Source organism: Dermacentor albipictus, chromosome 5 (assembly GCF_038994185.2).
Source record: "Dermacentor albipictus isolate Rhodes 1998 colony chromosome 5, USDA_Dalb.pri_finalv2, whole genome shotgun sequence".
Classification (NCBI taxonomy): Eukaryota; Metazoa; Arthropoda; class Arachnida; order Ixodida; family Ixodidae; genus Dermacentor; species Dermacentor albipictus.
Window position 1 is genome coordinate 104,056,271 of NC_091825.1, and position 22,841 is coordinate 104,079,111.

A 22,841-nucleotide genomic window follows, 5' to 3' on the forward strand; every position below is an offset into this window, starting at 1 on the left:
CGGCCGTGATGTAATGATACTGCGGTGAAGTAGTGATGCTGATCAATTAATTATAGGCACATATCGAAGTGATTTAGATTTCCTATGTATGTATGTATGTATGTATGTATGTATGTATGTATGTATGTATGTATGTATGTATGTATGTATGTATGTATGTATGTATGTATGTATGTATGTATGTATGTATGTATGTATGTGTGTGTGTGTGTGTGTGTGTGTGTATGTATGTATGTATGTATGTATGTATGTATGTATGTATGTATGTATGTATGTATGTATGTATGTATGTATGTATGTGTGTTTGTGTTTGTGTGTTTGTGTGCGTTTTCACGTGGCGAACGTACGTGCTACATCGGCAGTCAGGTTAGTTCGCTAGTCGGGACCAGACTTGTATGTTTTTCTCTTCCCCTATGCCCGCGTGTTCTCCCTCCCTGCCTCTAACCTCCCTGCCTTTTCCTTATTTACACCTCTCTCTCTTTCTTTCGCGATCCGCGTGCCGGCAACTTTCGGTTGGGCAGACAACGCTCGAGTTCGCATATACTTCTACATCTCAGAGACGTGTCATACTACAGCGCGTTATCATTAAGCGCGTCGGCATTTGTTCCTCGACGGCGACGTCAAATTTAGCGCGAATCTTTTCTTTTTTTCCCCGCCAATGGCTCTGCCCTTGGAAAGTGACACAGTGCAGAACCGATTACTGTAACGTTAAAGGAAGACCGGGTTATGAGGACCGCGAAAACGCATCAGTTGGTGCTACAACTTCAAAGTGCCCCAACTCGCGTAATTTCCCAGCCGCACTTGAAGCATTGTACAGTAGAACCCGGCGGTGTGAATCTCCGAGCCCAACAGTCGCGTGCGTACATCTCGTCGAAGTGGGTGTATGTGAAAACGCAGACCGCTTGCCAGTCAGGGCAGCTTTCGTGCTCTGCTGGTCCGGCGTAATTACCAACTCTCGCACGCGCACGCTACGCAACGAGTCTCGCCCGCGGCGAGGTGGAAAGTGTTCTCGCTCGGAGCGTGTGATGGCAGCATGGTTGGCCAGCCGAAGTCGAGCTAAGTGAGACAAAAAACATAAAAAAACAACGATAAACTCTGGTAAGAGGGAGAGCGGGATGGATGCTAGAGGGACGCGTTTGTGTCGCTATGAGGTGAAGCGAAGGCGGCCACGAGGAGGAGAGATGGAGGGGAGGACGACCAGTTGCAAGTTTGAAAAATTTGCATTCCCTACCGCTTCTTCCCTGCTTCAAGCGACGAAGAAGCGGGAGCGCAGTTTGATGGCCTTAGGGATAGGCTGACTCCACCCCGCCCCTCCCTTAGCTCCCCTTATTTCGCGCGCCGCTAATGCCCCGCTTAATAAGGGAGCTCCCGCCTCCTTCTCTCCATTTAATTGCGGCTTAAATAGGGCAGCATGCACCTAGCGCGTATGCGCGTCGGGACGCCGAGTTTCAGACTCCCTCAAGCCGGCTGCGCTGCCCGCACGAACTAAACGTGGTGCTACAGTCTGACTCGCTAATACCGTACAGCGTCCCCGACTCTATAGCGCACATCAGTGACTATCCGCCGCGGTGGCTCGAAGGAAGGGGCGTGCTAATATTCGAAGCTTTCGAACGACCAATCGAATAATTTTCGAATACGTCAACTGCGCCCAAATAAACATTGAAGTGGAGCAAAAATATGGTAAGTTTTCACCCTCGCGGCCATAACAAGGACGTAAAATTTGCGTAGTGTAGTAGGCTACGTCACTTAGGTAGCCCTACTTTACAGGCTGTATAGTGGCCATTCACACTCTCTGAAGATTCGTGTGCATGCGAAGAAACTACTTGGTTGCTCCTAATGCTCCATTTGTGATTCTAATAAACAACGCTTCATAACGTACCACGTAACGACCGAAACTTGCGAGCTTTAAAAATATATGAGATGTGAACATCGTTTTATATGTTGTTGCGATAACGGCTATATCCATTATTTGAAAACTGTTAAAAAAATATTCGATATTCATATTCGATTCGGTCTGAAATATCACTGTTCGCGCGCCCCTACTCGATGGCTACGGCGCTGCGCTGCTGAGTACGAGGTAGCGGGTTCGCGTCCCGGTCGCAACGCCCAGATTACGATGGGGGGCGGGATGCTTCGATTTCCGTGATTGTTAATGAATTCCGGGTGGTCATCGAAATTCGTCGCCTTCCATATCTACTGTTTGCTCCGAGACGCTAAGCCCTGTCAATTAGCAGAAGAAAGTCGCACGTGCGCACAAAATTAAAGTGGCACACGTCATTATAGCAGTCTAATTTCGCATACCCCCGTGGATCACACGGAGCGAACAAGCACTGCGACTTCCCGATTGCTTGGACAGTGCATTCACGAGCATATGAATCGCGACAGCCAAGGCACCGACCAAAACTAACCCCCCCGCCCCGTAACATATGTGTAAACTTGGCGCCTGACTGGCTAGCCCGATTTCAAGCGGCCGCATCACTGCACGGTACTAGGTGAACAGGAGCGTAATTAAGTGCGGGGTTGGTTCTCCCAAATCGGTGGGAGGGGAGCGAGTGAGTTGTGCTCGCTTCAGTCCTGTAGTCGCGTGAGACCGGGCGTTCCGCACTTCTCCGTTCCAGTGGTTTCCTTATTCGCAGCTTCTTCTTGTCTCACGTGTGCGAATAAAGGGCGATTTGGGAGACACGACATCTGCGCAGCTTAAACACTGACGGCGGCATCCCAGCTTCACCTGATGAGATGAAGGTTGCTCGTAGACGCGTGTTCTCTCTCGTGATTGCGCTGTTTATACTCGACCGGACTGCGAATGGAGTCGACATACATTGTTCCGCAATGCGGGCCTGGTCAACCTTGCCGGCGAGCGGCGCAGGAATAAGCGGCCTAGCTAAGCAACACAGCGGCCTCATCACTGTTAACGCACTAGTAACGTATAGTAAACGAGCGCACTAGTGGGCTTAGCTTTGCTTTTATTCATATTCAAAATCTCGTGTCCTTATTCCTTAACCTAACGCTCCTAATTTCGTTCCCCTTTAGGTTCCAGCTATAAGCGCGGAACTTTTTCAAGTATTTTCAACTTGCAAAACGGCGTTCCACGTATTTGCTGAACGCGTTGCTTTTTTAAGTACTATCGGTGTGCGAGAACTCGAAACTTTCGAATATTGCGCTATTCGATTCGCTCTTCGAATCGAATAGTCACGATTCGTAAATACGAGTATTTTCTGAATATTCTTCGAAGACTTCAAATCCCCGACTGTGCAATAAATTCCATCCTGGCGGCCACACAGCAGACATAAAACACGAACATAGGCAAGGCTAGGCCTTACTCGGTGCGCCAGACTTATTGCGCTAAACAGCTGTCATTCGTATTCCTGACTATGCGAATAACTTGGTTTGTCCTAATGCTCCACTTGTGTTTATAATACGCATGTTAGCGTTCAGTGTGCGATCTCGGAGGCAACGTTGTGTTTGTGCGCTGTTTTACTGCCTGAGCGAATCGGAGAAACTGGGGCGAAGGACTTCTGCGCTGACGCTGTGGTTTCCAAAAAAAAAAGGACTTGAAGAGGGAGCGCGTCTGCACGTTCGTTTGAGAAAACAAAAAGCCGCCTGGTGAACGACACTTTTTTGAAAGTTTGCATCTCCAAACACGCGTCGTAAACACTTCCGCAGGAGGCAGTCAATAGTGTGGGGCTTAGAGACGCGTTGAACAAGTACGCAGACATATGTGCATTTTTTTTTTTCCGTTAGCCGACGTTCGTATTCGCGTCGCATTGACTGCTTGCATATACAGCAGCTTCTTTCTTCGGCGAGGTGCCTTTTTAAAAAAACTCGACAATTTCAGGCAAACAAGAGTAAACATAAAAAGACAGGAAGTCGGGGGGGGGGGGGATATTGAAACGAACATTCCGGCTCCTAACGTTGCGATGTTCACAAAAAAATAAATAAGTATTTTGAGCCTCAATTTCTCGTCGGCCATTCTACTTTTTTTTTATTTCCACAGAAATATTAAAGAAAGATTATACGTATTTTCAGCAGATAATATATAGTAATCATCAACATAAAAATAAAGCTATATTATTTTGAAGATACAGAACAAACATCGAACAAGGTGCAAAATCATTATACTTAATACTTATTGTACTTATTATACAAATAGCGCCTTGTCCGTCGTACATGTTCCTCTTTTAGTCCGCGTCTTCGTAGCGCTCTTTTCTTCAAGTATACAAATTATTATGTTGCAGTCTCCACAAGAGATCCCTGTTCGTGCACGTAGCTACAATTCTTCTTTCCTCATTTTTTTCTTCTTCTTTAGTCGGCGTTATGTGGCATCAAGTCATACAGACGCGTTCCAAGTGCCTACCAACACTGACAATAGAAGGATGCTAACATCAGAAAGCTTGTTAATGTGAGGTGAAATGAAGATTGTTTCGGTATTAAATGCATTTCGGAAACCTGTTTAAGCAGTAAATATAGCAAAGAATAATACAAAACAGCAACAAAACGACGAATTCCGGACTATCTGCAATTGAACAGAAGTCAGTCAATCAAGTCAATCGAAAAAATACAAACTAATCTTTAATTTAACGATTAAAAACGCACAGAGGAGCATACTAAGTGTTAATAAATGGGTACAATTTTAGTGGAATGTCTACGTTACAGAGACGAGAGGACTTGTTGTTTCAGTAGAATGGGCTCTGCTTCCCAAGAACCACTTAGTCTAGGAAGGAGAACAGGTCCTATATATGCCTTCTGCTTCAAAGAAACGTCACACTTTAAAATGTATTTTCATATTTCTGCATTACATTAGCTTGGTTGACAAGCTCTAGCCAGTTTTCTCACCTGTGCACGCCGTGATAATGTATTTTCTTGCGTTCTTCTTCCCTTTCCCTCCCTCCTCCTCCCGTAGTGTCATTCTCTCCCCGATCCCCGTCCCTATGCAGAGTACATGTGGGCGCCTACATATACGCCAGCAGAATACGCTACATTTTAATAAATATGTTGTCTCTCTCTCTCTCTCTCTCTCTCTCTCCAGTGCCACTTTCACTAAAGAAGGTCGTTAACGCTTTTAGAATCGCTGTACTGATGTGTTACCCCGTGGGCCAAGCAACTTTTGCGATCATTAAGTCAATCCACTGCTGACCTCAAAGCACATCTTTGCTTTTCAAACTTAGCACAGCTTAGAAAATGCTCACGCCGTAGCAAAGTTTCGAGGTGCTCACACTTGCGGCAATCTCCTTTTCTCCTGTCGTCTCGCGCAGGTGTACTGGTTCGGGCCCATATCCGGAGGCCTGCTGGCCGGTCTCATCTACGAGTACATCTTCGACACCACGAAGCAGGCGCGGGCGCTGCGGAAAACACTCGAGGAAGCTGACAAAGGTGTGGTATCGTGTGTGTACGCGCGCGTATGTGTTTGTTTGTGGCACTTGGTTGCTGGTCGCGTTCTGGTAATCAACTGCAGTCGTAGCTTATCGTTACAGCAGAGCGGGGGCACAGCCTCGTCAACGCGGCTGTGAGGAGCTGAGAGGAGAGGAGCTGCCTGCCTGCGCACGATGTGCAGCAACGGTTTCGACGAGTGGACGTCGCTGGGCGGGGGAGACACGGCACGCGCAAAAGCAATACAAGCTAGGACGGACCGTCACGTGACAAAATTAATGGCTGCCAAAAGTTGGCCCAGCACGGGATCGTGCCACGGTCGGTTTTTAGTGTGTCTAGTGTAACGCGGGGAAATAGACGCTACAGAAAACGAGGGAAATTGCACGACCATATTGGTAGAAAGCGCGCATAGAGCGGCTGGCGCAGCAAGCCCAACAAGCTCGTGAATCGATTGAATCGCAAGTGAATCGATTGAAATCTACCGGGAACCAAAAACATTCTGCACCGAGTCCGCCGAGATTGATGAGTCACGTGTCTGGCCGAGGGGGGGCATGAGAAAGTGGTTGCAAAAAGGCGAAAGTTAACCGTGTGTAAATCAGGGGTGGACGACACGTCGACGGTGGTATTCAAGGAAGTGTGTGGGGAAAAAAATGTTGCGGATACCGTCGAAGATGATTGTCAAGGTAAGCGAGCCGCGTATGTGGATTACAGAAATCAGATGGATACACTAGCAATACGCTCGAAGCATTCTGCTGACGTCGACAACGTTGTTCGATGATGGTGGCGCGAATTATCGCACATGCCCGCAGTAGAAAAATTATGAACGCGAAAGCGGATGAAGTAGTCAAGAACGTCGCTCGCTTTAAAAACAAAGGCACCAAACCAAACCAAACCAAACCGAGAAACGACGACGCTGAGCCCTTGAACGGGCGCCTAAGAAAGAGCCACTGGAGCTGCGCTCTAAAACTCTGTCTATGCTACTGAGGTGCGAGGCGCCTAAATAATGCGGGGTCTTGCGTTCGCAACTCTCTGAAAAATGCGCGCCAAAGTTGGCTTCTCCCCAACAAGAGACTGCATAAGGGGAAGACCGCTTGCGCAGTTTCTTCCATATTAAAAAAACTGGTGATGCAAGTGTGATATGCTTGCCCTGTTAGAGTGTTACACGAGGACCCCCCCCCCCAAAAAAAAAAAAAAACACTGAATATATAGTGTGCAGGCACTTTCAGCTAAGCGCCTACATGATTTAAGATGTAATGCACAACTCTGCCCCAATAGACCTGCCTGTGGCTGTCACTTGCGGACTCCTTTTTCTTTTGACTTAAATGAACTTTAATGAACCGTTAAATCATCTTCTATAGGCTTTGGGGCATACGCTTACGTTGCTACATGACTAAATTATAAGTTGGTTAATTAGCCTTGCTAAGTACTGAGGGACAATATGATCACCGACTTCTGGAACAAATAAACACTTGCAATACGACAATTGTTCACCAAACGCACAGTTCTCCGTTATTTGTTAAATCGCGTAGGTAGTCAGTTGGGCAGTATGTGTTAGATCGCTCGCAGGGGCATCAACTCCAGCGACTGTTGTCTCATTGGAATCACTTAGAATATCATCGTAAAAGAGGCGATGGGTGACGACGGTAGCTGCCACCGGCACCGCCAGGGCTTGTGTATTCATCTATGTTACAAAATAAAATTAAAGTGTACAAAGTACTTGTGCCTACTGACCTCCATCTTTTTTATCTTAGGCCTTAATGGCAGCGCGGAAAACGAAGACGACCAGAGTGTTCTTGTCACCGAAGATTGCTTTCGTAATCAGGCGTCTTGGTATCGCGTGATTCTCTTTCTTTCTTTCTTTCTTTCTTTCTTTCTTTCTTTCTTTCTTTCTTTCTTTCTTTCTTTCTTTCTTTCTTTCTTTCTTTCTTTCTATACCGCTCTTTCTATAGCCTCTTTCCGCCTAACATTTGTAATAGGACATATGACCCCGGCATCATCAGTCCTCTCCCCTAGACGGTACAGAAGAAAGCCGAGAACAGAATAAGGAGGAGGAGAAAAAAAAGAAAACACCCATTCAGGTGATCTTTCCTACGGAGACAGACGGGATCGTTTATTTGTAAGAGCTTTCGTCACCCCCGCTATCGCCGCCAGGCACGTGGTCACTGGAGCGCACGTCCACGCCGGGGGAGGTCCGGACCAGCGCGGCAGAAAGGACAGGCAGAGAGAAACGAAGTTGGACGTGACCGGAACGCTGAGCAGCGGCGCGACGCGATCTGCACTGCCGACCGGCCAGAGCTGTAAGCCTGCCCCGAACCTCGCTTGACCCTGGGAATCTTCTGTCGCCAAGGGCGGGCGCGTCGTGCGAGCTGCAGAACAAAGCGGGACGACTTCTGATGAAATTGCGTCTGTGCTGTCTTCTCCTGATTTTTCTTCTTTCTTTTTGTCTTTCTTTTTTTTGCTTCAGTGCATGCCTATTTCTAAGATTCACCGGCATCTATTCTCATAAGTACGTGTCATCACCTGCGAGAACGGTTTGGATGGACGCGTTACGTTTAGTCGTGTAGTGTGCTTACGGAGCAGATACTGCGTATTGGGCAAGGTGTTATGTAGATTTAGTTCATTGTGCTATTGCATCGTCACTCGCCACCAATTTGTCTCTTTCCATCCTGTATCTACCCGTTTTCTCCTACCAAGATGAGGAGTAACGGACTTGAGACACGCTCTTTGGACCGTCGTTTCTTCAATTTATCCTCGCTGAAATTAGTCTTAAGTGCACGTTAAAGAATCTCAGGTCGTGAAAAATTAATCCGGAGTATTCCACAAGGGTGCGCCTCGTGATCATATTGTTGATCATATTGTTTAGCTGCACAAGAAAAGGAGCCGGGGGGGCGGAGGGGTGGGGGAGGGCTTGAAATCTCATGACTGAAGCCAAGTTAACCTCTTCAGCTTCTATTGAAATCAATTCTTCTCCAGTTGAGAAATGAGATGAAAACTGCCGCGACTCAATATTCTGTGTGGACAGGCATTAAGAAAACGCGAACGCTCGCACACGTGCGCAGAGCTAACCAACAAAGCAATGCGCCCATGTTCCCATTTGGATGGACCGCATGTCAAACGGTATGGTGGCTGAAACCATTGAGCTCAAGATTGTTTCCTCCCTTTTGTACCTTTCTGCTGCATTCATTCTCAATCCTTGATACCTGTGGCTTGTGTTAACAAACCACAGGTATCACAAACCATCAATTTTTAAATAAGCTTGTTGTGTTAAAGGTAACGTGATTTCATCCTGCCTATTTCTTGGCTTTACACAACAGTCCAGCCATCTTCTTGTTATTCGCCAACGCATAATCCTATATGTTATCCTTGAAGCTTCGAGGATGGCCATGCTTCGGGTAGGGTATCACTGCATCCTCGTTTCCCCTGGATAGATACTGCGACATGACAACAAAACATTCTCAATGGTTTCTGCATCATTTCCACTTCAGTATTTCCGCGCACACTGCCCATTTCTTTCTTTCTGCTGATACCATTCTTCTGTCTCGCAGTTGTTTCCTGATTTTTTTTTCGACAGTATAGCGAGTTTACTACTCGTTTTTGAGACACCCTCGGATACCTGTAGCGCTCGGAAATAGGTGACATTTTTATGTTCGTTTATCGGACCCGACTCCGGCTGACTACAAATTGCAGCTAGTCACTCTGCGATCTTCGACCTTTTATAGTTCACACCGACGTACAGTTACGGCGAAAATAGTATGTGAAATCACGCAAAAAACAAAGAAAGGATAGTTTTCCACACTGATCGGCACGCATCCTCGTAGTCCCCGTTCCAAGGCTATATTCTCCTCGAGCTCCCCGCTTGTAAGCGCGTCTCACGCAAAAAAAAAAGAAGCGCGCGCTCGTTTCAGAATAAAACAACGCGCGCTCAGTCAGTCGGGCGCCTCGTCGAGATATCGCGGCGACGAACTCGATCATCGGTGCCGCTATCGCCAAGGACGCGGCTGCACGTACTGCACGTGAACGCGGCGAGGACGTGTTCCTCGTGCAAACACCCGTGATTACGGACCTTCACCGCACCTCCCGCGCGCCCGGCCAATTTCTTTTCTGTCGCGCGCAGAATGCAAATACGTATAACGCGCGCGTCGTGTACTGTGCGTGTCCGTTTTCGTCAGTGTTGTTTTATTTTCCTTCGTTCTCGCTTTGCGTTCGTCTGCTTGAGCAGATCAGAAGCGGGTGTACGATATATACATGTACCGTCTCCGGGAATGCGGGCGGCGAAACGCGCGAAATCCCTTGCCTCCGTTTGATCGCGTACGCGCGCGCCGTCGCTCCCAAAATTCCGTGGCCCGCATATGCCGTGTCGCTGCTGCTGCGCGTGTGTCTTTCTCCTTGTCCTGCTTTGGAATCGACACGTGCCGAAGCGCCTGCTCCGTCTCCGTTTTTTTTTTTCTTGGCGTCTTTGAGCATTCTTCCGTGCCAATCTGTGTTTCCGCGCTTCCGCTGTTCTGCGAGTTCATTTCGTGAGTGCGTTTACGGAGTTTCGACTCTCCGTTCGATGGGACACGCCTCGTGCTCGAATGAGCGTGGGTGCTCCGCAGAGAGAAATTTGTCCTCGAATGTTGGACGATTGTGTTTCCTTCTCAGCGAAAACATCTTTAACGTAGGCGCTGCAGCTGGTCTTTTAACCTCTTTAGGGTTCTTCGAGGCAATTTGGACACGACGATCGGGTTGAGTGACAGAGGGGTCGAGATTTTAGTTTTAAATGTTTGGCAGGAAGTTGCCCCAGAAATTTATAGGCACAAAGTACTTCTGCGTCAGGGTCGAACAAGTCGGCAAACAAACATAAAAAAGGGGGGGGGGGGGAACTGTGCTAGCGCATATTTTCGAAATTTTCACGAGTTATCCGGAAGGTTTAAATCTGTAGGCTTCATTTTTCTTTCTTTTTTTTTCAGGAAATAGGGAGAAAGGGGAGGGCAGGTGTCGCGGTGTACATCTCGAAAACCAATAGATTCGATATGAATGAGACATGTGTTTACCTCCTGATTCACTGGGCGCCAGTCATTTCATGCAGATACAGACTTCCGTGCCTCTGGGAACAAAGGGCGCGAACTAAATGCGCTTGAGTAAAACTTGAAGCGGCGCGGAGAAGACAAGGACAGTAATCTCGAACAGTGCACTTCCTTGGTCACGTGGTAGCACCGGCGATAGGCACGCAGCACCGGGCATTAGACCGATGTCAGAAACTGTCAGCGAACTCTCAACGAGCTCAACAGCGCACGCTTCGCCCCCGTCGTCGCATCACAGTCCTTACAAGTCGTCGGATGCGGTCAATGCTGAGCCAACGAACACGGTTATACAGTTCGTTTGTGCTTCCGCCTTTGTGTCGCTACTTACTTTGTACTCTACTTAATACTCCTTGCACTTGTTTCACAAAGCATAGTTTGTACCTCTAGTTAATCTTCGCAAAAATGTGCTTGACGTGTGATCTCGTGCACGGGTTCTTTCTTTTCTTTCTTCTTTTCTTTTGTGCGTGTGTGTGTGCATCTGTCTCTCTCTCACTTATTATTTCACCCGTGCATGCTGCAGCATGTGCGAATAAGTACATGAAGAAATGAACTTTTGCATGTGCAGAACGTGCGGCCGTGTTTCTCTCTCGCTGATCCATCCTCAAAAGACCCGTCACTATGCACCCAAGCAATCATTCCCCATACACTTTGTACAGTTTCAGGTTGCTGGTTTTCCAGCTATCCGCCACGGTGGCTCGTTCTGCTGCTGAGCTTAAACTCGCGGGTTCGACTCACGGCCACGTCACTCGTATTCCGGTGGGGGGCGGAGTGAAAAAGAAGAAAGGGCACGTGTAGTCTGATTTGTGTGCACGTCGGAGGAGCCCAGGGGGTAGAAATTAATCCGGTAGCCTTCCACTGCACACTTGTATCTTGCCTGTTGCTTCGGGAGGTTAACGCCCAACAATTAGATTTTATTTGGTTAGTTTTCCGACAGAACCTTCATCTTCGGAAGGTCATCCATATTCATTTCAATGCTGCACCGCGAGCACTCGGCTCACCCCCTCATACAGAGGTGTATCGCTCGTTTCAGCGTTCTCGGCACAAAAAGTAAGCGGCCCTGCGCGGAGTTGACCATATTTTGAAAAGAGGAAGCTGAACGAAGCACGAAAATTGCTCGTATACGTGGCTCGACCCCCAAGGGTGTGCTGTATTGAGCAATAAAAACGAAAGGAAAAAGGAAACCAGCTGTAGTCGCCGGCGCAGACAGGCCCGGCGACGAGTAAAACGGCTACGTTCTCGACGACCGCGACGTGTCGGGAGGAGCGCCATTAATCTGCCACACGCTCTCGTGGGCTCGCGAAGTGCAGAGTACGTGGCCGCCGTGTGGATCGAAAATGTGCGCGCTTTATCCAGCGTAAGATGAGAGAAAAAAAAAAGGAAATTGCACTTAACTGCTGGGACTGAAGAAGTGGGTCTCATTCGTCTCCATTTTGCAACCACAGGCGTAAGGTTTGACCTTCTTTTCTCGACAACCCGTATAGAAGAAAAAAAAAGAAATCTGTGCAAGCAAAATGATGGGAGGAAATTTTTTTCTTTTTTTTTTCATCGTAGTCTTTGAACTCGTGACCTTCCTGAGCTTAGATGTATGCGTTGTTCTGTTCGTCATGACAGGAGGAGGCATCGCATCGTTAGCGATAAAGGATAATTTTCATTTTACATTTCTCTCTGATATTGCTGCGACAGCCAGTAAAGTTACTTTAGCCTATTCTTGTGGCATCTGTCGAGCAGTTGTCAGCATGTTTGTCGGCGTCGGACTTCCTCGCAAGACGAAAAGAAATGCCAGAAATCAGAACTACGTCTGTACCAGCCATGTCTTCAATCCCGGCTGTCGCGTCATTGTCGTATTCTCGTCATCGTCAATTCCTCGCCGTGTAGTCATTGGTGTCATTGCCGCCTGTCCAGCTGCTGGCATTTCGAGTGGAACTCAAAGCCACCGAAAAGCTTAAGACTTCGAGTGAACACGCAAATGCCTATCTTGCGCTTATCATGAGTTTTCTTTTTCATCTCTGGCTCCTCGTGATTCTGTCAATTCTGTCAAGTATAAGGCGATATATTGTTAAGAGGCGCCTACCGTGTCGTGAAATCTGCGGACTGTCGTTCTTAGCAAACGCACGCGTAGCCATATCTTTCGGCAGCGGGAGCTTCACAAATGGACCGTGTTGGACGATAGTCAGTTTCTTTGCAGAACTAAAGATGAAGTGCAAGACGGTAGGCTTAGCAGTTTTGGGATAAACTGCATATTCTTGTTGGCCATTTCAAACTGTTGTGTTGTTATGGAGGCGTTGATCATTGTGTGTACTCAGTGCAACGGGGCATAACATACCCACGAGGCCGTGACATACGTGGACAAATTTCGATTCATCTCAAAATGACAATTACGAACTGCTACGGATACGTAATACCTTCGAGAGCCGACACACATCGTTTCAGACCACCGTTTCGGATCGTCAAACTACAGGCTTATTGGACACGTTAGGCACTCTGTTGATCAACGGCACAGAATCCTTTGAACGTCACCAAATCCTACGACATTTTGAAACTATTGTTCTCCCATACTGTAGCCGTGAGTAGATTGGAAATTGTTCCATTGGTCTCTCTAGCGAATCACCATCCGTTTCCTTCGACACTCTTGTATACCGGCCGCTCGCTTTCTTTCGAAGGACACAGTAAAAAAAGAAGTACTCAAACTGTGCTCGTAGGTCACTCATCTGCTCGAATCAATGCTATAGCTTTAGAAAAGAAAAATCTAATTAGTTGTGAAAGAAACAATTGCGCAAATAACTTTAGTCGTGATGTAGTTAGTGTGACGCTCCTACGTTACCGACGCGTTTTCTTTCTTTGTTTCTTGTTTCAAGTATGTTATACGCAATTAAAAGTATTATAATTTGTAGAGAAATAGTTTAGCTTAGGCATTATGGCAGTTTGAATTTTCCTTCGTGCATGAGGGCGACACGATTTTATTCTGTTCACAGACTGGTCAGTCGTATTCAAAATCTCAGGTCTATGATGTCACTGGTCGTAAAAACTTGAACCCTGTTGGAACGTTCATCTCGCACTTCCTCCTCGTTTTCCCCGCTGCGAGCGCCTGTCACGTTGGCAAAACATGAGTATTTGTTGTTTCGCGAGAGTTGTTCACCTGCTCAACAAGGTGGCCGTAGCTTGCGCTTTGCCGCTGCACATTGCAGCGCTACGGGCAAGCCGAACTGCTCGAAGTGGAGGCTTCGCGTTTCTCTGGTCTTTTTCCCGCTATCCCTCACAACTCAAAGCCGCCTCCCCTTTGCTTCGCCGGGAAACAGAAGCTAAATAAAAGACTGGGGGGCAGCAGAGCATTCGTTGGGAACAAAAGCCGATGACCAATCCCTCCTTTCATGTTGTTTATTACCGGAAGAGAAAGACAAATGAGTGGCGAAAAAAAAAATAAAACAGCAAGATACCTCTGGCATTGGCGTATCGACCCGAAATACGGAGGGGATAGCGACTGGTTTGGGACAACAGCTTGCCAAGAGGCGCGTATTTCTCCACGCAAGGGGCTGACCGAGGAGTCGCCGCTTGGGACGTGGCCATTGATCTGGCTGGCGGACTGTCTGCTCTTGTCTCATGTGCTTATGGCTTTCCATTGTAATGCGCCAGTATAGTGAAATAGCTTCCGCTTCCTTTACTGCTCGAGAATCGTATTGTTGCGCTACAACTCGGTCGGTGCGGCCGTCCGCGACAGTGTGGCTCTTACCCGGCATATCCGCCTGCCTTTTGTTTGGCGAGTAGAGGAGGAGGAGAAAAGGGGGGAGGGGGTGTAAGTTGGACGTAAAAGGAGCGGAAAGGATAGATTCTCTCCGTCTGGGCGAACGGCTTTCATTTCAAGCGAGCACTCCAGACCCAGAAGCCAAACGGTATACGAAGCCTTCTCATAACGTTACTCTATGTAGTTTGTTTTGTGTAGTCGTAACATATGAGGAGAAATTTTATTTGTGAAAAAGGCAGAGAGGTGGACTTGAGCTTTGCCTTCTGATCTTGTACTCTGCTGCAGGGGAAGGGGGAAAGGAGTCCGACAGAAGGGTGGAGGTTCAAGATGACAAAAAAAACGAGGGGGTGAGGGAGGATGAATGCTGATCAACACCGCAATGTACAGCAAGTGATGCGCCGCGCAATTTATTTTTGTCTCATCTGTCCTACTTAAAGGGACACTAAAGAGAAAAAATGATTTCTTCTACATCGGTAAACTACCTTTCTACGACGCCAAAAACACCCCTTTTACCTCGATAAGACGCTTGGTAATCCAGAAAAAACGCAATAACGAAAGACGGGTGGTGACGCCTCCTTGAAGTTCCCGCACCTGGTCGCTGTGACATCATAGATTTTGATGGCATCTTCTAGGGCCTACTTAAGTAAATAGCGGTACAGCTTGACTACATTGTGTTCTAAAGGACCCAAGTATTAAGCATGGCAAGTTTCGGGAACCTTTACTCAGTCAACCCGGCCCAAATGCGAAAACACACTTTGGAATCCCTGACGTCTCACTGACGTACCGGTGTCGAGTTTTCGGCGCGAAGTTCAAATACTGATACTTCGACTTTCATTTTCTCATCTAATAATCAAACTGTTATTTTGAAATGACTGCCTGCAGAGTCCTCAAACAATGATTTGTTAGTCTAAACTGATATACTGTTTCGCTTTAGTGTTCCTTTATTCTCGAGCACGCTGCGCGTTTGGTAGGACGTAAGATCATAAGAAGATCAAAGCCAAGCGGGCGGTGCATGCAGTCGCCCGGCTCGTTCACCTGAACACACCGCTCCCTATTCGTCGACCACAGCGCTGCGGAAAAGGAAAAGTAAAGCGTATCGCTAGACGGAGCACGTGGGTGGGTGGATGTTATGAAAAAGAGGGAGAGGAGATTGTTCCGTGATTTGCGCGACACGCGTCCGTGTGCGACCCGCAACGCTCGGCCCCGGGGTCTGGTTTCTCTGATCGCGGCGCAGCAGAGACGGGGGTCCGGAGCGCGCGCGATCCAAACCCCACTGCAGGGGTGCCTGTGTCTCGTTTCGGCTTGCCTGCTTGCTTGCCTGCGCGCCCGCCTGCCCGCCTGCCAGCAAGCCGGCTTCCACATCGGAATGCCTTCCTTTCGCTTTTCCCGAGCGGAGGCTGGAGATCAAGCCGTTCCGAGCCACTGGCTCCGCGAGGATATATGAGAGCCACGATGCTTCGCGAGGTGTGGTCGTCGAGGGAGCGACGGTGCGAGTGAGCCCCACGGCTCGGTGCTAGCTTTTCGATGACTGTCGCCGCGCTGTTCTCCTCGTTTCCTGCTGCTTTGTTTGTATTCGTATACGTTCCGCCTGCTTTTCTTTCTCATTTTTCTTGTAGTATCCTACTTATTCTCCGTTCTGGTCCGGCGCCGTCCTTTATTGGATGGGTTGTGGTCGAAGTTAAAAACAAATGTGAAGGGGGAAAAAAAGAAGAGCGCAGCGATATGACTGGCACAGAATGGAGGAATGCGAAGACTCGTTATTGGTCCCGAGCATGGAGGCTGTTGCTTATACTCCCCCCTCGGGGTGTTTCTCGAGAAAACGATGCGAACTCCGGTATACAAATGCCGTGTTTAGTTGTTCAGGTAAAATAAGACTCCGACATTGCCGATCCTCCGGGGGCAGCAACTCATGAACAGAATGCCGCAGTCAAAGGATAGGAGGGGCAGTTCTTGAGTCCACATGGAAAACGTTTCCAGACATGTTTGCTGCTGAAATATTATTGAGTATTCTGTCGTGCGTTTCTCCGGGTAGCGTCAGAACTCGCTGTATAAAGATGCAAAACGTGAAATGTTCGAAATACGGACGTATGTGGCCAACAGCTGTGAATTTTCATTAACGACAAGAACCTGTCGGAGGAGAGCCAGAAATGCGATGTTCAAGTCGACTTAAAAAGCGAGTCCTCTAATGGTTGAACGCGCTGAAATGGTGGAGAAACACCGGATACAGCTGTTTCCATCAAATGACCCGTTGAAGGCTTCGTTCCATCGGAGCTTTCAAATTCAGCGCGGGCAGTTGTAGCCCAATTCAGGCATACGCGGTGCTCAATAAAGACGACTGCCAGTGTTGTACTTCTAGCCTTTTTTTGTCTACTAATAGTACCAGTATTTTTGCTATAACGTTAAGCTACGTAAAGTACCCGGCGTATGGGAGCGGCGGCCTACACGTGTCATGTCGCGTGGCTCAGAACTACCTATGGAGAGGCTGGGGAAAACACGGGGAAGGCGGGAGACGGAAATTCAAGACGATGAGCAAAACGAGAACTATGGAGAGGCTGTTACACGCTTCAATGTGGGTAGCCGTGCTCATTACTACGCCGAGTGAAGCGTGTAGCTCTCGTTTTGCTGTCCCGTTCGTAGCCAGACCGTCGGCGCATGCGCACTTGCGCTCCCGCTCGCTGGCCAAGCGGAGCGCGCGCCTCCACCACCGCGTTCAACTAAAAGCGCTCTAATGACGTCACCACAGTGACTCCTCGAAAAGTAGCAAGCCTTGCAAATACCTAACGGGTCACGTCATTTCCTTCTCCCCGTCCCGCTTTATTTTCCCCGTAGCTCTGCGTATTCTCTCGTCCCATCGGCGTCCGCCGAGGTTCCTTATAGGGGGCAGTCACGCGGAAAGAAACAGCGATGCTCGTCTCCGGGATTCTCGGGGCCACGTCCACCATTCTTAGCGCTCGGTTCTAGGCGTTAGTGCGGCGCCTTGCGCGTCACGCCCCTCCCCCTTCTCCCCTCACCCCACCACACACACACACCATTATATAGCCACATCGTGTCCCAAGTCGCCGCTTGGGAGGCCATAGACGGCGGTGGATTAAATTCCCCGCGACAGGAAAATGATTAAGCTCGGTGTTTCTGGCCGGTGCCCCCGTCGGAACTTCTTCCTGCGTCCAGCCAGCGGAAGACCGACAGAGTCTCCGGCGCTCCGTTTCGGCAATACCGTGCAGCGAACAGAAAAGATGTGAGGAGCGGAGCTTCGTAGACGAGTTCGCGTGCCTTTATCGCGCGTGAATGGTGCACCCAATAAGGGTCAGGGATCGGCTATCACGTCGTTGGTTGTCGATGCCCACGCTCAGGGCCAAATGGGCGACGGACAAAGCGGAGTATCCTGGAACGAATGCCTCATGTTGTAAAGACCAAAAAATAAATGAAAATGCTTCCCTACTGGCTGTCGCACATACGCATGGACGTACGTATACACATACATATACACTCTCTCTCGTCAACAAAAGTAAGGCTACATGTTCGGGAATATAGGCTGGAAGAGGTTGGTGTTGGCCAAGTTAGGGACGACAATTCGACACACCTGTCCCATGTTTCTATTGGTTGTCCTTCGCTTATTTATTCGTGGCTCCAGGTACACTGAATAATGGAGCATCGACCACGGCTAGTCTAGCAAGAAGCTCTTCTGGCCTACGTTTTCCCTTCATTTGGCTCACTATTTTCTTTTCTTTGAAGGGAGAAGGGATCCCTTTCGTGCGTGACACTAAACAGCCAATCCTATGTTTGTTACCTCTAGTTTCTATAATTGTGTATGTTATGGTGCGTGGAGTGCAGCAGGGCCTCGAAACCATGCAGTAAGCTCGAGGAAAAGCTTTTTGGCCGTCACGATTGGCCATTTGGTAGCAGCGATGCCTAGCCAATCACGAACCTTTAGTTGTAATCAAATCCACGAACTCAGCGCCCGATTGGCTGATGCCCGGCTCTACAGCTTTCACAATACTGCACCGTTTACCGAGAGAAAGGGTACGCTTCCGGCTGGCACCATACCTTTTCTCCTGGGAAGGACCAGAGGTCCCGCGCGCATGCCTCGGTGCTGCTTCCAGCTCGTTCTTCGCTCCCTGTTCCAGTGAGCGGGAAGCGAGCGTGCATAAACAAATTACCCGGTGCGCCTCTTTTTTACTCGCTCGTCTTTTTTCCTCTCCGCAGAGAGGAAACGGTTACCGTAGCGCCGTCAGACAAGCAAACAGATAGAGGGAGAGAAAAATGCAAGGAGCCTTCCTCCCAGGAAGAAGCCAAGACGTGAAAAGAACAGGCAGGCGTTATCTTGGTTGCACGCCGTTTACTTTCTCGGGCTAAAACTTCGCGAAGCAGGAGCAGATTGGGCCGACCAAGTTTGGTTGTTCAGTACTGCCGAGTCTCTTTTGCGTTTTGAGAACAGCTGCACCGTGCTGAGATTGGTTACGACGTGTGCGGCAGGTTAGGACGCGGACAAATGCGCGTAGGAGCGCGGATGCTGTTCAACATTGTTTAGCGCAAAAAATGTGCGCTCGTAAGTCCAGTCGTCACGGCAAGCTCTTGTGTCGGCTTGTACTCTATGGTCAGTTCGATTGATGGGGTTTGATGCCCCCAAAACAGCCCATGGGCAATGAAATGCGTCGTAGTTGAAGCCTTTGGTTTGGTTTTTTGGCCAGCTGAAGTTAATTTACGTGCACACAAAATAATTGGCACCCAACCTGTTTCCGCCGGATAAATCCGGAGTCCAGCACTTATCCGGTCTTCAACGCTCTTAACTGATTCAGTGTTGCTTTGCAGAGTCCCTTTCAGTCCAGCCGCCATTCGCATATAATTCCGCGGTCGTCCCGGCTTTCCTCCTGTGAAGTATACGAAACAGAAACAACATCGACCTCTTTTGTATGGCCTATAGAAAGTATAGCTCTTCTATACGTCATTTGTTTCCAGTTGTTCGGCGCCCGTCATTCCGTCCGACTGCGCTCTCGTGGCCGCAACTTGAACTCGTCGAGCATCAGGTCGCCGCCCAGAAAACAACGAGCTGCTCGCACAAGCGCTCGATTTCCGACAACTGCGAGCGCTGCAAGAAATTTCGTCTGCCTCGTCTGGGGCGCAATCATTGCGGCGCATCTCTGATGCCCACGCGTCTGTCCCATTCCACTCCTCCCCCCTGTTGCAATACAGGAGTTTGCTTACACGCGCGGCACAGCAGAAAGGGAAGGGCTATAGAGAGAGCGGGAGAGAGATGGAAGGGGGGTGTAACCCATAACGCTGCTGATCCGCCTGGTGCTTCGCCAGTCACTCGGCTCATTACCCTCTCCTCTGCCGTGGCGCCCGCGATGTGAAAAGCCAGGCAACCGCCAGATGCCCGCCCGCCCACGCGGTAGAACAGAGCTTATGAGGCCGGCGCCTGCTCTCGACGTCGCATCGAACCGTTTCGAGGCGTAATTTATGGACGCTCGGAGTCCACCACGCACGCGCGACCCGGACAACGCGCGTGCAAGACGGCGAAAGGGAAAAGCGCGTTGTGGCACCGAGTCGGTGTTTCTTTCGCTGTTCCGTCGCCAAAGTCAATTCGTTACCGCGGGGCTCGCACAAAACAAGAGGAGCATTTATATCCATCCGGCGGCGGGGCTACGCCTGCGAGGCACGTTCGGAACGTTTCTGGTCCCCCTGCTCGACTGCATGTGCGCGGATAGGCTTAGCCCGCGCGGCGTGGAACTCGCGAGACCGTAGTTTTGTTGCGCCGCTTTCTGGCATTCCGCGTGATTGCGAGAACAGTGAAGCAGAAGTTAGGACCGAAACAGCGGAGCGGGGACCGCGATTTGCTTCGTGAATGGCTCAATTTTATCGCCATTCGCCGAAGTCGCGCCTTTCTAAACGGAATGACCTCGGAACGAGAAACGGCGAGGCGCTTGATGTAGCAAAAAGCGAGGCAGGGCGAGTGCGGATCGTCAACAGTAAAACCGAGGAGCGGGGTTAGGAACGTTTGGGCACTCACGCACTTATTTCTTTATTATTTTCACTTTTTTTTTCCCCTGCCAAATGGCGCGCTGCTTTCAGGCGTGACGTTTCGCTGCATAAAACGTCTGTTCGACGGAAAAGCACGCTTGCAAGGAGGCGAAAGCGAAACTGCTGCACCGGTAAAAACAGAAACAGGTAAGAGAGAGAGAGAGAGAGAAACAAGATACAAGCAGGCTTCCGGGGCCCACGGGCCAGCGCTGACGAACAAACAACCGCTCGACGCTGCGAGGCTATGAGAGCCCGAACAAATGCTCTTTAAGAGCCCCGCGCCAAGCGAGTGCAGTTGGCAGTTGAGAGCGTTATGTCGCCCGACGTGTAAGGACCCCGACACTGCTGCTACGTCGTTACGTCCGTGCGCCCTTGCTCGCGTTTTTACAGCGCTGTTTTTACGGGCGTCTCGCATGCGGTAATGCAGCCTTTACGCGTTTCTCTCTACTGGCCTTTCGTCTAAGCTTCATGTGTTCCTCCGCGAGCACCGATCACGTGTTACCGATATTTAGGAAACGTGCACGACCGTGGGCGACTTCTGGGCGAAGCTCTCACACTCTCCTCACATTTAGTAGCGTGCTACTGTTCGGCAAAAGAAGTGTGTGAAAAGCGCTTTCCGTACTTTCCCTGCAATAATATTCAGCTCTGTCGGTGTCTTTTTCTCTTTTTTTCTTGCGGAACCTCTTAGGCACCGCACGTCATATGTGTATCGAGCCGGCACAGCTTGCCGCTCTGGATGCGCGTGATTGCGGAGGACTCCCACCGGAGGAATACGGTTCTTGGCTTCGCGTTAGTCTTGTTTGATGGTTTCTTTCTATAGCTTTTTTCTCTCCTGAGGCAGCGGCTGTTCGACTAGCGATAGCTGTATTGGCTATAGTACCTCTCTGCCTCTTCAGAAAGTATAGAAATCCATCGCGCTCGGAAAATTGCATTGAACGTTTAAGATTTAAATACATAGAAAATTTTATTTTCTTGACGGGGCGGGCAGGAAGGGGGGGATCAGTGTGTGCGCTGCTAGGTGGTTGATGCTTCCACGAGTCACTGAGAATATTGGCTTGGTCCCATTCACTGAGAACCACTCCAACTGCACTGTGGCAGATGGTGTAGTCGGCAGTTGCAACAGAAAACACATTCTCTGCACTAGGAAGAATGCCGGTGTCACATCTTCCCGCAAGTTAGACTCGCCTTGTTTCGGTTTCTTCTTTTGTTCTGGCACTCTCTGGCCATGGCTTGCCCTTGCGCTGCAGAAAAATTAGAAACGGTAACCATTTCATTTATCTTTCCTAGCCAGGTTTTCCTCCTGGCGCACTACCTCCGTTTATCTGGCGATACCCCCGTTTCATTTCATTTTATGCAACGTCGTGAACTTAGTTCCCACACGCGGTGTTTCTGCGCTGTGCAAGAACTTTTCTCGGGCGTTATTACAGTACTCGCGACAAGCCTTAGGAGCTTCCTAGGCTTGTTAACTTATTTCGTAAGTTTAACTTACAGCTGGCTTTGTTGCAACAAGAGTACCTGTGTGGCGAAGCATCCTTCTTCGTGTGTCCTCGCTTTTTCTACGGCAGCCTGTAGACAGTATTTGTGTTAAAGTGTAACCGAGAACCTCATGTAGTAACTGCGAGCGTCTTTGCAAATAAGGTAAACAAGTGTGCGCACACCAGCCGGGATTGAACTGAAGTGCCATTGATTTGTGCTCGCGGCTGGCACAGTAGCCATCCTCTCTCCGTCACCAACACTATGATTAAATAAATAAATAAATAAATAAATAAATAAATAAATAAATAAATAAATTTCTGGTTATGCCATTGCCTGCAGTGGCGCGAAAATTTAGGCGCGACGGCTGTTGTCTGAGGACACGATAGTGTACTGCTGTCACTTGCATCAAGTGCGGCTCTGTTCCCCAGGATGCGTTCCAAAACGTTCAGGAATAATATCCGGGCGAGACATGTTCGAAACAACAAAATGAAATATTTCCCCGTGCACTTCTGCGCGCCCTACCCAGCGCGCGTACCTGATACCCCCGCAGGCCCTCGTGGAAGGTGGGCGAGGGGTTGCAGCCGACCCCACCAATATTTCCGCCGTCACAGCATGAACATGTCGACCGCTAAATGTCAGGGGCTGTGGGGTCTACACGAGGTCTTAACATCTTCCATGTGTGCAACGCGGTTTGTTTAATCACGACTGAGGCGTGTTCGAACACATGCGACAAACGTTCACCTCATTCCTTCGTTGCCTTTTCGAACAGAGTCCAACACGGACGACGACTACGAGGACCCTGACGCGAAGATCGCGAAGTACGCGACCGTGGCCCAGAGTCCTCCCAACGGGGCGCCCTCCAGCGCCCACCAGGCTGCGCCGTTGCAGCAGCTGGTGCAGCACCAGCAGCAGGGCCGGCCGCACCAGCACCAGCAGTACGAGGCGGTGGGCTTCGGCCGGCCCGCCGGCGGGAACACCTACTCGCCCACTCCGTCCTCGGCCTTCCCGGCGTCCGCCGAGGCGGTTTACGCGGGCTCGCTGCGCCCGACGAACTACGCGTCGTCCGTGTACGGCACCGGCAGGTAGAACACGTTTAAGATTTAGATATATAGAACATTTTATTTTCTTGATGGGGCAGGGAGGAGGAGCACAGCGGATGGCGCGTGACGTGGCGGGCA

General features: G+C 49.4%; 1 protein-coding gene across 1 annotated transcript in view; it reads left to right on the forward strand.

Moving 5' to 3' along the window:
• The window catches only part of LOC135905924 (aquaporin AQPAe.a-like), a 135,996-nt gene that overhangs the window by 109,408 nt on the left and 3,747 nt on the right, over positions 1-22,841 (forward strand). The window contains exons 4-5 of the mRNA XM_065437044.2: positions 5,253-5,370; positions 22,433-22,745. Coding sequence (XP_065293116.1) covers positions 5,253-5,370; positions 22,433-22,745 — 431 coding nt within the window. The remainder of the gene's footprint in view (positions 1-5,252; positions 5,371-22,432; positions 22,746-22,841) is intronic.